The sequence below is a fragment of the Eubalaena glacialis genome, chromosome 3 (genome assembly GCF_028564815.1).
Source record: "Eubalaena glacialis isolate mEubGla1 chromosome 3, mEubGla1.1.hap2.+ XY, whole genome shotgun sequence".
NCBI classification, from domain to species: Eukaryota; Metazoa; Chordata; class Mammalia; order Artiodactyla; family Balaenidae; genus Eubalaena; species Eubalaena glacialis.
Genome location: NC_083718.1, coordinates 172,210,325 through 172,225,399, shown reverse-complemented (window position 1 = coordinate 172,225,399; position 15,075 = coordinate 172,210,325). Strand labels below are relative to the sequence as shown.

At 42.5% G+C, this 15,075-nt stretch overlaps 1 protein-coding gene across 5 annotated transcripts in view; it reads left to right on the top strand.

The window, feature by feature from the left end:
• PTPRU (protein tyrosine phosphatase receptor type U) overlaps window positions 1–15,075 on the top strand; it is an 83,014-nt gene that overhangs the window by 20,807 nt on the left and 47,132 nt on the right. For 4 of the 5 annotated variants that reach the window (XM_061184599.1, XM_061184596.1, XM_061184598.1 and 1 more), the window contains 2 exons: window positions 306–599; window positions 13,216–13,524. In XM_061184599.1, the coding sequence (XP_061040582.1) occupies window positions 306–599; window positions 13,216–13,524 (603 nt within the window). The remainder of the gene's footprint in view (window positions 1–305; window positions 600–13,215; window positions 13,525–15,075) is intronic. The other variant, XM_061184600.1, reaches the window with a different exon arrangement.

Sequence of the window (15,075 nt, the reverse complement as noted above, 5' to 3'; positions counted from 1 at the left end):
CCTAGGGTTGACCGGAGCGGGCAAGCGGTCAGTCCTTGGAGGCGAGGACTTGGGGATTCAGAAGGGAGTGAGGGAGAGGGTGTAGGCTGAGGGGTGGGGACGGGATCAGCTTTTGGAGTGGGGAGCTTCTTAGGGCCTGGGGATTTAGTGGGGAGAGGCAGTTTAGTCTAGGGCTTGGGGGCTGCGTGAGGGGCCTGGGGGGACAGGAGGGCTCTTGGGCTTTTGGGTGTGGTGGGGTGAGGAGCTGAGGGCCAGGGATTCATAGCGGCATCCGTGGGCTCCGTCTCTCTCCCATCTCCTTGCAGAGCCCCCTACCCCCATTGCGCCCCCGCAGCTGCTGCGCGCTGGTCCCACCTACCTCATCATCCAGCTCAACACCAACTCCATCATTGGCGACGGGCCGATCGTGCGTAAGGAGATTGAGTACCGCATGGCGCGCGGCCCGTGGGCGGAGGTGCACGCGGTCAGCCTGCAGACCTACAAGCTGTGGCACCTCGACCCCGACACAGAGTACGAGATCAGCGTTCTGCTCACGCGCCCCGGTGACGGCGGCACCGGCCGCCCCGGGCCGCCCCTCGTCAGCCGCACCAAGTGCGCAGGTGGGTGCCTCCTGGCTCCACTCCCTCCTCCAGATACCCGGGTATGGACTCAGGGCAACCGAAGGACGAAGGGTACATTCCGAGCGGTAGTATGGCCTCGATCTGTGCTTCTAAAACTTTCTAAAACATCGTGACCTTCCCTCAATCCTAGTTATGGTAAAGAAAATAATGATAGCTAACATTTCACTTTGTGATGGACATTTATACATATATTGTGTGTGTGTCATTTATTGATTTAAAACTCAGAACAACACCATGATCTAGGTACTCTTGTCATACCCGTTTTACAGATGAGGTGTAAAATCTGTAACCTCTGTACAGATTATTATTAACAGAGATGTTAAGTGACTGGCTCAAAGTCACACAGCTAGTAAGCAGCAGAGCAGTAAGGGATTGGAACACTTGACCGGCTGTCTTCAGAATCTGTGTTCTTAATTCTACATTATATCATCTAGATAAAACAAACAACTAAACACCGTAAAATAAAAGTGTTTTTAAGTTCTAGCTGGATTCTCTTGTCTGGGCAATTGAGCCTGAAGTCTGCTTTTGCTTGTTTCAAAGGGTAATGCAGCTGTTACGCACAATGGCACACCTGCACTAGGGGAGACTTTATTGTTTAATCAGAAGAGAAATTGACAACAGAACAATTTTCTTACTCTGTGATTTCAGTGTTTTTGTTGTTGTTAAATTTTTATTGAGATATAGAAGATTCATATGCGGTTGTAAGAAAAAATATAAGAGAGATTTCCTTATACACTTTACCCTGTTTCCTGCATTTTGCAAAACTGTAGTGTAAATCACACTCAAGATACTGACATTGATAAAATCCACAGATCTTATTCAGACTTCCCCAGTTTCATTTGTCCTGATTTGTGTGTATCTGTGTATATTTAGTTCTATACAGTTTCTCATATGTGTTGGTTGCTTTGTGTATTTACCACCACAGTCAAGATAGTGAACAGTTCAATCAGCTTAAGGATCCTTCCTTGCTCTTTTGTATCATTTCTGTCCCTTCCTCCACCCCCAACCCCTGGTAACCACTAATTTGTCCTTCATTTCTAAAATTTTGTCACTTTAGAAATGTTATATAGATAATGAAATCATACAGTGTATAACCTTTTGAATCGGCTTTTTTATTTGGTAACAGCTTTATGAGATATAATTCACACCTCATACAATTCACTCATTAGAGTGTACAGTTCAATGGTTTTTAGTATATTCACAGAGTTGTGCAACCATCACCACAATCAATTTTAGAACATTTTTCATCTCCCCCAAAGGAAACCTTGTATTCTTTTGCAGTCCACCCCTCCCCTCATTTCCCCCTAATTCCTTCAGCTCAAGGCAGCCAGTAATTTACTTTTTGTCTCTATAGATTGGCCTCTTCGTGGACATTTCATATAAATGGAATCATACAATATGTAGTCTTTAGTGACTGGCTTCTTTCACTTAGCACAATTTTTCAAGGTTTATCCATGTTGTGGCATGCATTAGTATTTTTTAAAAAATAAATTTATTTATTTTATTTTTGGCTGCGTTGGGTCTTTGTTGCTGTGCACGGGCTTTCTCTAGTTGCGGCAAGCGGGGGCTACTCTTCTTGTGGTGCACAGGCTTCTCATTGTGGTGGCTTCTTTTGTTGCAGAGCATGGGCTCTAGGCGCGCGAGCTTCAGTAGCTGTGGCTCGCGGGCTCTAGAGCGCAGGCTCAATAGTTGTGATGCACAGGCTTAGTTGCTTCGCGGCATGTGGGATCTTCCCGGACCAGGGCTCGAACCCGCGTCCCCTGCATTGGCAGGGGTATTCTTAACCACTGTGCCTCCAGGGAAGTCCCAGTACTTTTTATTGTTGAATAATATTCTGTTTTGTAGACATACCATAATTTACTTATCCATTCATCGGTTGGTAGGCATTTGCGTTGTTTATACTTGTTGATTATTATGAACAGTATTCTTATGAATATTAAAGTGCAGGTTTTGGTATGGACATATGTTTTCATTTCTCCTGGGTGTATATATATATATGTATATATATATATACATATATATATATATATATATATATATATATATATATACATATATATGTATATATATATATATATATATATATATATATACATGGTATGGTAACTATGTTTAACCATTTAGGGAACTGCTGGACTGTTTTCCAAAGCAACCACTCCACTTTACATTCTCATCAGCAGTGTATGGGGGTTCCAGTTTCTCTACATTCTCACTAACACTTGTCATTATCTGTCTTCTGATTATAACCGTCCTAGTGGGTATGAAGTGGTGTCTCATTGTGGTGTTGCATTTCCCTGATGGTTAATGATATTGAACTTTTTTCATGTTCTTATTGGCCATTTATATGTCTTCTCTATAGAAATGTCTATTCAGATCCTTTACTCATTTTTAAGTTCAGTTTTTTTATTATTGAGTTGTAAAAGTTCTTTATATGTTCTGGATACTAGACGCTTATCAGTTATATTTGCAAGTGTTTTCTTCCATTCTGTGGTTTGTCTTTTAGTTTTCTTGATGGTGTCCTTTGAAGCACAAAAGTTTTTAATTTTGATGAAGTACAAGTTATCTATTTTTTTCTTTTGTTTGTGCTTTCAGTGTCATATCTAAAAAAACATTGACTAATCCAAAGTCACGAAGATTTACCCTTATTTTTTTCTAAGAGTTTTATAGTTTTAGCTCTTACATTTAGGTCCTTGATCCATTTTGAGTGAATTTTTGTGTATGGTGTGAGGTAGGAGTCCAATCTCATTCTTTTGCTTGCAGATGTCCACTTGTTCCAGCACCATTTATTGAAAAGACTATTCTTTTCCCATTGAATTGTCTTGGCACTGAGATTTGCTTTTTTGCTCATTGTAATTTCCTGGAGATTCATCCAAGTTGTTGTGTAAATCAATAGTTCATTCCTTTTTAATGCTGAGTAGTATTCCATGGTTTGGATATACCAGAGTTTGTTTAACCATTTATCTGTTGAAGGACACTTGAACTGGTCCCAGTTTTTGGTTATTACAAGTAGAGCTGCTATGAACATTCATTTACAAGTTTTTCATGAACATAATTTTTCATATTTTTCTGGGATAAATGCCTGAGGGTACAATTGATGGATCATATGGTAATTGCATATTTAGTTTTATTGGAAACTGTCAGAGAGGCTGTATTGTTTTACATTCTCACCAGCAATATATGAGTGATCCAGTTTTCTACATCCTTGCCAGCATTTGGTGCTGTCATTATTATTATTTTTTTAAAAAATTTTAGCCATTCTGAGAGGTGTGTAGTAATAGCCTATCCTGGTCTTAATTTGCATTTCTGTAATGCCTTGTGACGTTAAACATCTTTTCATGTGCTGTTTGCCATCTGTATATCCTCTTTGGTGAATTATTCATGTCCTTGCCCATTAAAAAAAAAAAATTAATTAATTAATTTTTGGCTGCATTGGGTCTTCATTGCTGCACACGGGCTTTTCTCTAGTTGTGGCGAGCGGGGGCTACTCTTCATTGCGGTGCGCAGGCTTCTCATTGCGGTGGCTTCTCTTGTTGTGGAGCACGGGCTCTAGGCGTGCGGGCTTCAGTAGTTGTGGCACTCGGGCTCAGTAGTTGTGGCTCGTGGGCTCTAGAGCACAGGCTCAGTAGTTGTGACGCACAGGCTTAGTTACTCCGCGGCATGTGGGATCTTCCCGGATCAGGGCTTGAAACCATGTCCCCTGCCTTGGCAAGTGGATTCCTTTTTTTTTTTTTAATAGATCTTTATTGGAGTATAATTGCTTCACAATACTGTGTTAGTTTCTGTTGTACACCAGAGTGAATCAGCCATATGTATACATATGTCCCCATATCCCCTCCCTCTTCAGCCTCCCTCCCATCCTCCCTATCCCACCCTCTAGGTCATTGCAAAGCACCGAGCTGATCTCCCTTTGCTACGCAGCTACTTCCCACTAGCTAACTATTTTACATTCGGTAGTGTATATATGTCGATGCTACTCTCACTTCGCCCCAGCTTCCCCCTCCCACCCCGTGTCCTCAAGTCCATTCTCTATGTCTACATCTTTATTCCTGCCCTACAACTAGGTCCATCAGTACCATTTTTTAATTTTTAGTTTCCATATATATGTGTTAGCATATGGTATTTGTTTTCTCTTTCTGACTTAGTTCACTCTGTATGACAGACAGAGGTCCATCCACCTCACTACAAATAACTCAATTTCGTTTCTTTTTATGGCTAAGTAATATTCCATTGTATATACGGCAGGCAGATTCTTAACCACTGTGCCACCAGGGAAGTCCCTGTCCTTGCCCATTTTCTAATTGGATTATTCACTGTATATTGTTGAGCTTTGAGAGTTCTTTACACATTCTAGATACTAGTCCTTTTTTGGGTATGTAGTTTGTAAATATTTTCTCCTGGCTTTTAGCTTGTCTTTTTATCCTCTTCACCTGAGCTTTCACGGAGCAACCATTTTTAATTTTGATGAGGGCCAATTTATCAAAATTTTCTTTTATGAATTGTGCTTTTGGTGTCAAGTTTAAGAACTCCTTGCCTAGCCCTAGAGCCCCCAAATTTTCTCCTTTAAAAAAAAAAAAGTGTTATAGTTTTACATGCAAGTCTGTGATCCATTTTGAGTTAATTTTTGGATAAGCTACATGTTTAGGTCGAGGTTTATTTATTTTTTGCCAATCAGTATTCTGAAGTGTTTTAAAAAGCTGATCCGGGAACCATCTAAAATATAGTTTAATGCCATATTTAGAGAGACCCTTGGGTGTTGGGTAAGAGTATTCCAGTGGAAGTTACTTTCTAGCTGAGGGATCTGAGTTAGGTTACTTAACCTCCCCAAGCTTTAGTCCCCTTGTTTTATAACATGGGAATGATAATAATCCTTACCATACTGGGTAGGTGTGAAGATTCATTCAACACATGTTTATTGAGTGCCTATTATGTGTCACGTACTGTTTAGTTGTTAAGGATATAAGACTGCGATCAAGACAGACAAAAGCCACTAGTGAGTGAGTTCCTCATGCCGGAGCTCTGCATGGAACTCACATTCTGGCGGAGGAGACAGTAAACAAGTGAAATATATGGATGGTCAGATGACCAGGGCTGTGAAGGTTAAAGCAGGAAGGGGGATGGAGTGTGGGGGCAGGAGAATTGTCATTTCAAAAAGGCTCAGGGACCGTTTTGCTGAGAAGGTGACATTTGAGCAGAGGCCTGAAGGAGGTGAGGGACAGTGCCACGCAGGAAGCTGGAGGAATTGCTGGGGGAAGGGGCATTCCAGGCAGACGTAATAGCAAGGAAGTCTGTATAGCGTGCTTGGCATGTATGAAGAGCAGCAAGGAGACCAGTAGAACTGTGGTCTAGTGACTGAGGGGGAGCTGGCAGGAGAGAAGGTCAAAGTCATGCTGGGGATATGGGACTCAGAGCCATTTTATGCTGGGTGGGCTGGGGAGCCATTGTGGGTTTGGAGAGCAGGAATGACATCACTTACCATGTTTAAAAGGATCACTTTGGTCCTTTTGTGGAGAATAGATTCCAGGAGGGCAAGGGGACCAGAGGAGAGACCAGTGAGGAGGCTATGCAACAATTCAGCTGGGACATGGTGGAGGCTGGGAGCTGGGAGGAAGTAGTGGTGGTGGTGGTGAAAAGTGGTTTATTTTCTGGGTTTGTTTTGAAGGTAGAGCTAACTGCATTTGTTCATGGATTGGATGTGCAGTGAGAGAAGGAAATAGAAGTCAAGGCTGGCTCCAAGGTGTTTTGCTTGAGCAGCTGGAAGGATGGAGTTATCATTTACTGCGAGGGAGCAGACTGCGGGAGGAGCAGGTGTAGTAGATGGGGTGCCGTAGATAAGGAGTTCTGTGTTGGAAATGTTCACTTTGAGATGCCTATTAGACGTTCAAGTGGAGATATCTATCAGGTGGATGGATTTACGAGTATGGAGTTCAGGGAAGAGGTTCGGGCTGCAGATATAAATTTGAAAGTCATCAGTATAGACATGGTGTAGATGCTATTTACATCCATGAGACTGGATGAGATCTCTTATGCTGGTGGTTCTCAACTGGGGGGTGATTTTGTCTCCCAGGAGACATCTGCAGGGTCTGGAGACATATTGGTTGTAACAACTGGGGGTGGGGTGCTAATGGCGTCTAAGGGGTAGAGGAAGCCAGAGAAGCTGATAAACATCCTACAGTGTATAAACAGCCTCTTCAACAAAGAATTATCTAGTCCGAAACGTCAATAATGCTGAGGTTGAGAACCCCTGATTTAGTCCTTAGATTTTAGGGAATAAGTGTAGGTGGAAAAGAGAAAAGCAGTGAAGCCTGAACCGTGGGACCTTCCAGTGTTTTGGGTTAAATGCAGGTAATGGCATGCAAATGCATTAAATACCTGTGAAGTATAGTGCCTAACACACAGTAAGCACTCAGTAAATGACAATTATTGTTGCTATGGTGTTTTTTAACTCTTCAAAGCCAGTTCTGGTCAAGTACTTGGAATAACAGAAATCAGAGCCGGGGATCCACAGAGAATCTCTCTTCTACTCTCCTTAGTGTACAGATGAAACCCAGAGAGAGGAAGGCACTTGCCTGAGATCATACAGTGGGTTAAGAACCCATGTTTTATGGTGACAGCTGTTGTTCGTTCCCATTTCACAGATGAGAAAACTGAGATTTAGCGATTTAGTCACTTGCCCAAATCTACGCAGTGAGTCTGTAGCAGAGTCAGAACTAAAGTTTGAATGTCCTGCCTTCCAGTCTAGTGTTTGAAACCACCACCACCGTCACGACCACACCATCAGGAACGGCAGCAGCAGCTGCCATTGTGGGCTGAGTGCCCACTTTGTGCCAGCACTGCTAAACACTTTACATAGGCTGGCCGGGACGGGACCTGGGGCAGGGACCAGGCAGACAGGAGCCGGACAACTCACCCTGCCTTCTCTTCGTTGGCATCACCACCCCTCCTTGCTTAGGTGCCTTGGCCCATAGTTGTTTTGCTATTGGCCAGCTGTGTTGTCATCTCCCTGGTCCCCATGAAACTCCACTCCCACAATATTATTTAATGTAAAAACAATAATATAACGTCAGTAGAAGGCATTTAAAAGAAATCACTCTAAATCTCACCATCCTAGCCCAACAGCTGTTTTAGTTTTCCTGCCTTCTTCAAATCTCTGCCCACATGCATACAGTACACATTTCACACCCTTGTCTTTGGGATGTAGAAAGCATTCTGTATTCTGCTTCCTTTTCTTGGTGTTGTTACATGTGTTATGTTGTTTATAATTATGTTTATTGGCTGTAGGAGTCCACTGAGTGTCTCCATATGGCTGGGCTATTTGTCTCTAGATTCCTATTATTGTGAATAATACTGTATTGAAAAATTTAGTGCTTATCGTGCTTTATTTCCTCCTTGAGTTATTTCTTTCAGACGAGTAGTCAGGGGTGGTTTAAGAAAGGACTTTGACATATATTGCTTTAAAAATGGTTGCACTAATTTATACTGTTACTATAAAGGGTGCTGCTGTATATAAGGGTGTATCTCACCCTTAGAGTGTACATATTAATTAATTAACTACTATAAGTTAGACCATCTCATGTAACTCTCACACTTGCTCTTCAAAGTAGGTGTTATTATATCTCCATTTTTTAGTCAAGGAACTTGATGTTCAAAAGGGGGTTAAATCACTTGCCTGAAGTCACAGAACTAATGAGAGGTGGAGATGATAGGATTTGAACTCTGGAGCACCCGACCCCACTCCAAAGCCCCTTCCTCAAGAAACAGTTAATGTTTCAGGGTTATTGAATCCTCCTTAACATCATTAAAATCAACACATTTTGGCCTAATTTAACAGATGTTAACTGTTAACCTTCTTGTTTTAATGTGCGTTTTGACCTTTGATCTCTGAGTAGCCTACAGCCATATGGAATTTAGAGAGATGGGGCTTTGAGGTCCCCAAGTTCTGTTTTGCCAGTGTGTGCTGGCAGCTGAAGAGAGTGTATCTGGGTGCCAGATGGTTTTTGGAAACACAGAGAGACTCATGAATTCACACCCCTCAATCAACATATCAGCCTTTAGTCAACAAACTATTTGAGCCGCTGGATCTGCCCAGATTTGTTCAGGGTCGGGAGAGAAAGAAAAGTGAGCTTTCTTTTCAAAGACCCCTTCTTCTAGCGAGGTGGATGGGGGCTAACACAGCTGTTGGAGAATGAGATACCCAAGCACTAGGGTGAAAGTTTCATCCTCCAAGTTAGAGGTTACCATTTTGTGCCCTGCAAAGTGGTTTTAAGAAACCTGAGTAGGTTGCCAGTATTTAAAAATCTGGAGATTTCACACACACAAATTGGAATTTCTGGCTTCTCTTAAGAAATGGGAGGATCTGGCAACCCTGAGCCTGTAGTCCTGCATGGCGATATCACCTGGAACTGAGTGGCAGCTGCCCCTTTTTTGGATGGGACACTTACAGTCTTGTTGGTCATAGTTCCGACCCAGCCTGTGTTACTGGTTTATATTTAACGTTTCATGTCCTTCTCTAAATGCTGCCGGATGGTGAAGGAAGCAGTGCACTTTGGCCAAACCTGGAAGGATGGCAAAGAATGTGGAGCAGGTGTTCCCGGGGGTGGGATGGTGTGAGCAGAGCCGCAGGGAAACGAGATCCACTCTCACTAGCGCAAATAAAGCCATGGTACTTGGCTTTAGTAGACATAGACATAGACATAGACATAGACATAGACACCTTGGGACAGGACACATCGGGCAGCCAGGACCAGAGCCAGAAAGTCAGGAAATAAAGCAAGGATCTCTGAACAAGATGGCGGAGTGAGCACACACAGAATCCTCCCACTCCTCTCCAAACACATAAGAACGATGGGTTAAAACAAAACTATATAGAAAACCATTAGGAAAATCTCTGTGGGCCAGGAACGGGAGAGAAAACACAAGTGTGGTAAGTGGGCTTGCAGCCAGCAACCCTCAGGTTGCAGTGAGCAGGGAGCCAGCCCTTTAACGTTTTTGTCGGGTGGGGATCGGGTCTGCCTTGTTTGTGGGGAGAAGAGAGCCAGGCTCTCTGTAAGAAGTCAAGAGGTGGGCCTTGCTCTTAGCATGTGCTGAAATCTCTCTTTGGTGGTCTGATGTATGACTGGAGACTGCCTCTTGCCTGTGGTCCAGGGAAGGAAGGAAAGCTCCTGGGCGGAAACAAACTTGCATTGTGCTGTCCTTGGGACCAGTGTCTAAAGCTGTGCCACCTACCCAGGCATTCCCAAGTAAAGAGCAGCCTGATGTTTCTCTTTGCATCGTCTTTGTAAACAGCATCCTGAGCAAATTAATCGTATAAAAATGATAATAGGGTTGGGGCTTCCCTGGTGGTGCAGTGGTTAAGAATCCGCCTGCCAATGCAGGGGACACGGGTTCGAGCCTTGGTCCGGGAAGATCCCACGTGCCGTGGAGCAACTAAGCCCGTGCACCACAACTACGGAGCCCGCGCGCCTAGAGCCCATGCTCCACAACTAGAGAAGCCACTACAATGAGAAGCCTGCGCACCTCAACCAAGAGTTGCTGCATTTGTACAGAGGAGGGATAATGCCTTTGCCCCCAAACTGGTCCCTCCATCTTCCGACCTGGTTATAGTTCAACCCAGGCTGAAGCCCTGTCTTTCTCACCTCCCAAGTCTCACCTCCATCTGGCTCCCCTTCCACCTCCAGCTCCATCTCTCTCTCTCACATCCCCATTTTTATCTCATTCAGTGTGTCTAGGAAAGGTAGGACACAACAAATGAACACAAATACACAATACCAATAGCATTCCAATATGGTGAAAGCAGCCAATTAGGAAAAGATAAGAAACAGAGCTTCTATCTACAAAAGCAGCCATCTTTGGTACTTCCCTGGTGGTCCAGTGGGTAGGACTCCACACTCCCAATGCAGGGGGCCTGGGTTCGATCCCTGGTTGGGGAACTAGGTCCCATATGCATACCACAACTAAGATTCCGCATGCCACAACTAAGGATTCTGTGTGCCGCAACTAAGACTCAGCGCAGCCTAAATAAATAAATAAATAAATATTAAAAAGAAAAAAAGCAGCCATCTTTCTCCCCCAAAGAGAATAACCTTAAGGAGGAGGGTGTGGTCTGTTTCAAGAAAACTCTAAAACTTTACTAGGAGGTTAAAATAAGACTTGGATTAATTAACAGATATGTCATGTTTATGGATGAAATGACTGAATCTTATAATGTCAATTATATCTAAATTAATATACAGGGTTTTTTTGGTTTTGTTTTTTGGTTGCATTGGATTTTAGCTGCAGCACGTGTTGAGGCATGTGGGCTTCTCTCTAGTTGTGACGTGCGAGCTTTGTCTCTCTAGTTGTGTTGCACAGGCTCCAGAGCACGTGGGCTCTGTATTTTGTGGTAGGTGGGCTCTCTCATTGAGGCACGGGAGCTCAGTAGATGAGGCGCGCGGGCTTGCCCCTCAGCTGTGGGATCTTAGTTCCCCAACCAGGGATCGAACCCGTGTCCCCTGTATTGGAAGGCGGATTCTTGACCACTGGACCACCAGGGAAATCCCTCTCATCAGACTTTTGAGAGCAATGCTTTATGCAAGAAGAAAATGGAGTGACATGTTTAAAGATATTCTAGCAAAGAAAATGGGAGCCAAGGATTTTATATCCAGCAAAATTGACTTTCACATATAAAGGATATAGACTGTTATCAACATGTGAGAGCTAAGGGAAGATGGTTTCCATGAGGTCTTGAGGATTCCATTTCAGATTAACAAATGTCTAGAAAGACATGTGTTTATGACTGCAAAGGGTGTGAAACATAACATTACTTGTAAACCTAAGACCGAAGGGCACTAAACAAGGAAGGGTGATGTATGTAATGGACAAATGTTCTCTCAGTGTAGATGCAGTACAAATATATCTATATGATGGCAAAAGGGGAGAGTATATGCAAGAGATACTTTAAAACAGTTTTAGTAACATATTGATGGTAGTATTCGCATTGTTTCTTTGAGACCACTGTGTGAGCAGTGTTCATTAAAGCAAATGAGTGATTCTGAGACATTAAAAAAAAAAAAAAAAAAAGAGTTGCTGCAACTAGAGAAAGCCCGTGCACAGCAACGGAGACCAAACGCAGCCAAAATAAATAAATAAAAGAAAAATTAAAAAAAAAAAGATAATAGGGTCATACTTAATGATCTTAAGAGGCCAAGCAATAGTGCTTTCTTTCCTGTTCATTAAGGTGTGTCCTGAGGTCCTCTAACTGGGGAAACTTTGCTGGTATCACAGAACCTGCACAGTCAGGGGGCAAGAGAGAAGAGGATCATTAGTAATCTTGGCTTCTTCCATCATTTTATAGATGAGGAAACTGAGGCCCAGAGATTTGCTTAGGATCACACAGCTGGTCAATGCAGATGCAGGACTGGGGTCTGAGCCCCCCCGGGCTCCATCCTGGCTTTGCTTCAGAAGCCTTGATTTCTTTACTTATAAAATGAGGATAACTTTCTGGTTTTATGGAATCATCAAGAGGCTGTAAAGCACAGTAATATACACCTCCCTTGTGTTGGGGTAGCTGCCTCTCCAGAGGCATTGGTGTGATTTATTTTTATTTTTTGGACAGAGAATTCCTCATGGGGAGACAGGGTAGTGGTGGTTAAGAATATGGATTCTGAAGCCAGCCTGTCCAGGTTTGGATCCCAGCTTTACCGCTTACTGTCTGTGCGACTGTAGGCAAGTTACTTATCTCTCCTGTGTGCCTCCATTTCTACATGTGTGTAACAGGGCTAATAATCGCACCTGTCTATTGGATTACAGAGAGGATTAAATGAGATAAAACATTTTAAAGCCTCTGAACAATGCCTAGCACATACAAAGCCTCTAATAAATGTTAACAGCCATTATCATCATCATCATCATTATCATCATCTAACAGATTGTATTTCCCTTTTTGCTTTGGCAGCCAGGAAACTCACCACCTAATTTGAATCTTATCTTTAGCTCCACATAGAACCTTATGACATGCATTTCTATTTTCCTAACATTCTCTGGCATTATTTAACTAGTTGCCTCTCATTTCCCCCATCATCCTGACTTCTCTATACTATTGTATCGTATATATTACTATAAGCTGTTTTAGAACAAGTTTGGAATTAATAAATTAAGGAAAATACAGCAGTTGGTTGATTCAGACTGTCTTGATGTCCTCCAGCACGATCTTGAAATAGGAGGTGAACTGTATTATTAAAAAAATTATAGCTAAAATTTTCGAGGGCCTGTTGTGTATTAGCCATTATTGCACATGCTTTGCATGTATTACCTTAAACCTCACAGCCATCCTATGAGGTAAGGCCTATTATCCCATTTTGCAGTTGAGAAAACTAAAGCTCAGAGAGGTGAAGCAGCTTAGCCAGTGGTTGCCAGCTGCAAGTGGCAGAGCCAGGATTCAGATGTGGCCCCGCCTGACTCCAAACACACTTTTACTCACTGTTTGCTCTTCTAGGGGGTCTCTTGGACTCTTGGGGGCAAAGGAAGGTTGATATCAGTCAGCTGAATGATGTTTTCTCTCCCATCTACTCTTCTTTTCCCATTTCTTCTACCTTTTCTCTCTGCCTCCTGGGTTGCCCAGAGCCCATGAGGGCCCCCAAAGGCCTGGCTTTTGCTGAGATCCAGGCCCGCCAGCTGACCCTGCAGTGGGAACCACTGGGCTACAACGTGACACGTTGCCACACCTACACTGTGTCCCTGTGCTATCACTACACCCTGGGCAGCAGCCACAACCAGACCATCCGGGAATGTGTGAAGATAGAGCAGGGTGTCAGCCGCTACACCATCAAGAACCTACTGCCCTACCGGAATGTCCACGTGCGGCTCGTCCTCACTAACCCCGAGGGGCGCAAGGAGGGCAAGGAGGTCACGTTCCAGACGGACGAGGATGGTAAGAGGCCCCCTTATTCCCAGTGTCCTCAGTGCCTCCCACAGACGCTGCATGTCTGAGACTGAAATTGCTGTAGGAAATTATTTGCTTAGGATTAAACCGACTGTATAACAGTAAAGTAATGATACTGATATCTATTCCCCTGAAGACTTTGGGTTAAGTTGGTATATTTCTTCCTTAATTGTTTGGGAACGTTTAGCAGTGAAGTCATTTGGGCCTGGAGTTTTCTTTGTGGCAGGGTTTTTTAATAGTAGTTTTAATTTTCAAAACAGATATTGGAATATTCAGGTTTTCTACTCTTGTATCAGTTTTGGTATACTGCGTTTTTAAGGAATTTGATCATTTCACCTAAATTGTCAAATTTCTTGCCATAAAGTCGGTTATAATACTATCTTATTTATTGAACATCGGTAGGATCTATAGTGCTATTCCCTTTTTCATTCCTGATATTGGTAATTTGTGTCTTCTCTCTTATTCTCATGTTTCTCATGGTAAGGGTGTATAAATTTATTAATCTTTCCAAAGAGCCAACTTTTGGCCTAGTTTATTTTCTTTATTGAATATTTTCTATTCTTTATTTCTTTTCTAAAAAAAATACTTTCTTTGGATTTGATCGGCTTTTCTTTTAGCTTTTTGAGATAGAAACTTATTATTAGATCATTGATTTTGAGCATTTCTTTATTTCTAATATATACATTTAAAGCTATAAATTTCCCTCTAAGCCCTGCTTTAGCTGTATCCTACAGGTTCTGATGTATCCTATCTTCAGTATCATTCAGTTTAAAATATTTTCTAATTTCTGTTATGATTTCTTCTTTGACCCAAGAGTTACTTAGAATTACATTGCTTGATTTCTAAGCAATTGGGATTTTTCTAATTATCTTTTTGTTATTGATTTTTAGCTTACTTCCACTATGGTCAGAGTATATACTCTAGTTTTGGTCTTTTGAAATTTGATCCTTGCTTTATGGCCTGACATATGGTTAAATTTTGATAAATGTTCCATATCTACTTGAAAAAAATAGGCATTCTGTCCTTGTTGGGTGCACTGTTCTACTTATGTCAAGCTAATATTTATTAAGCACTTACTACATGTCAAGCACTATTCTGAATGCTTTTCATATATTAATGCATATGATCCTCATGACAACCCTATTTGGTTATTTACTATTACCGTTCCCATTTTACAGATGAGGGCACATAGCTAGTAGATGGGTAGCAGAGCTGGGTTTCAAACCTGGCCATCTGTTTGAGAGTTGTTTTTCTTAACAGCTACACTCTAATGCCAGCAAAAGCGTTCTCCAGATTGCTGTAAAATCCCAGGTAACCCCAAGCTCCTTGGTTAATAGTTTTTTGTTTTGTTTTGTTTTTTGCTTCCTCACATATGCAGTTTTCTGTTCTGCACAGCAGCATCCCAGATATAAAATTCAACTCTTTCCGTGATTTCCAGAAAACCCCACTCACCTGAGGCAACGTGTATGCTCTATGCCCTGCACTGATGCGCTGAGGATTTGCTGGGGATGGGAGTGAGGACTAGAGGGGTTTACCCTG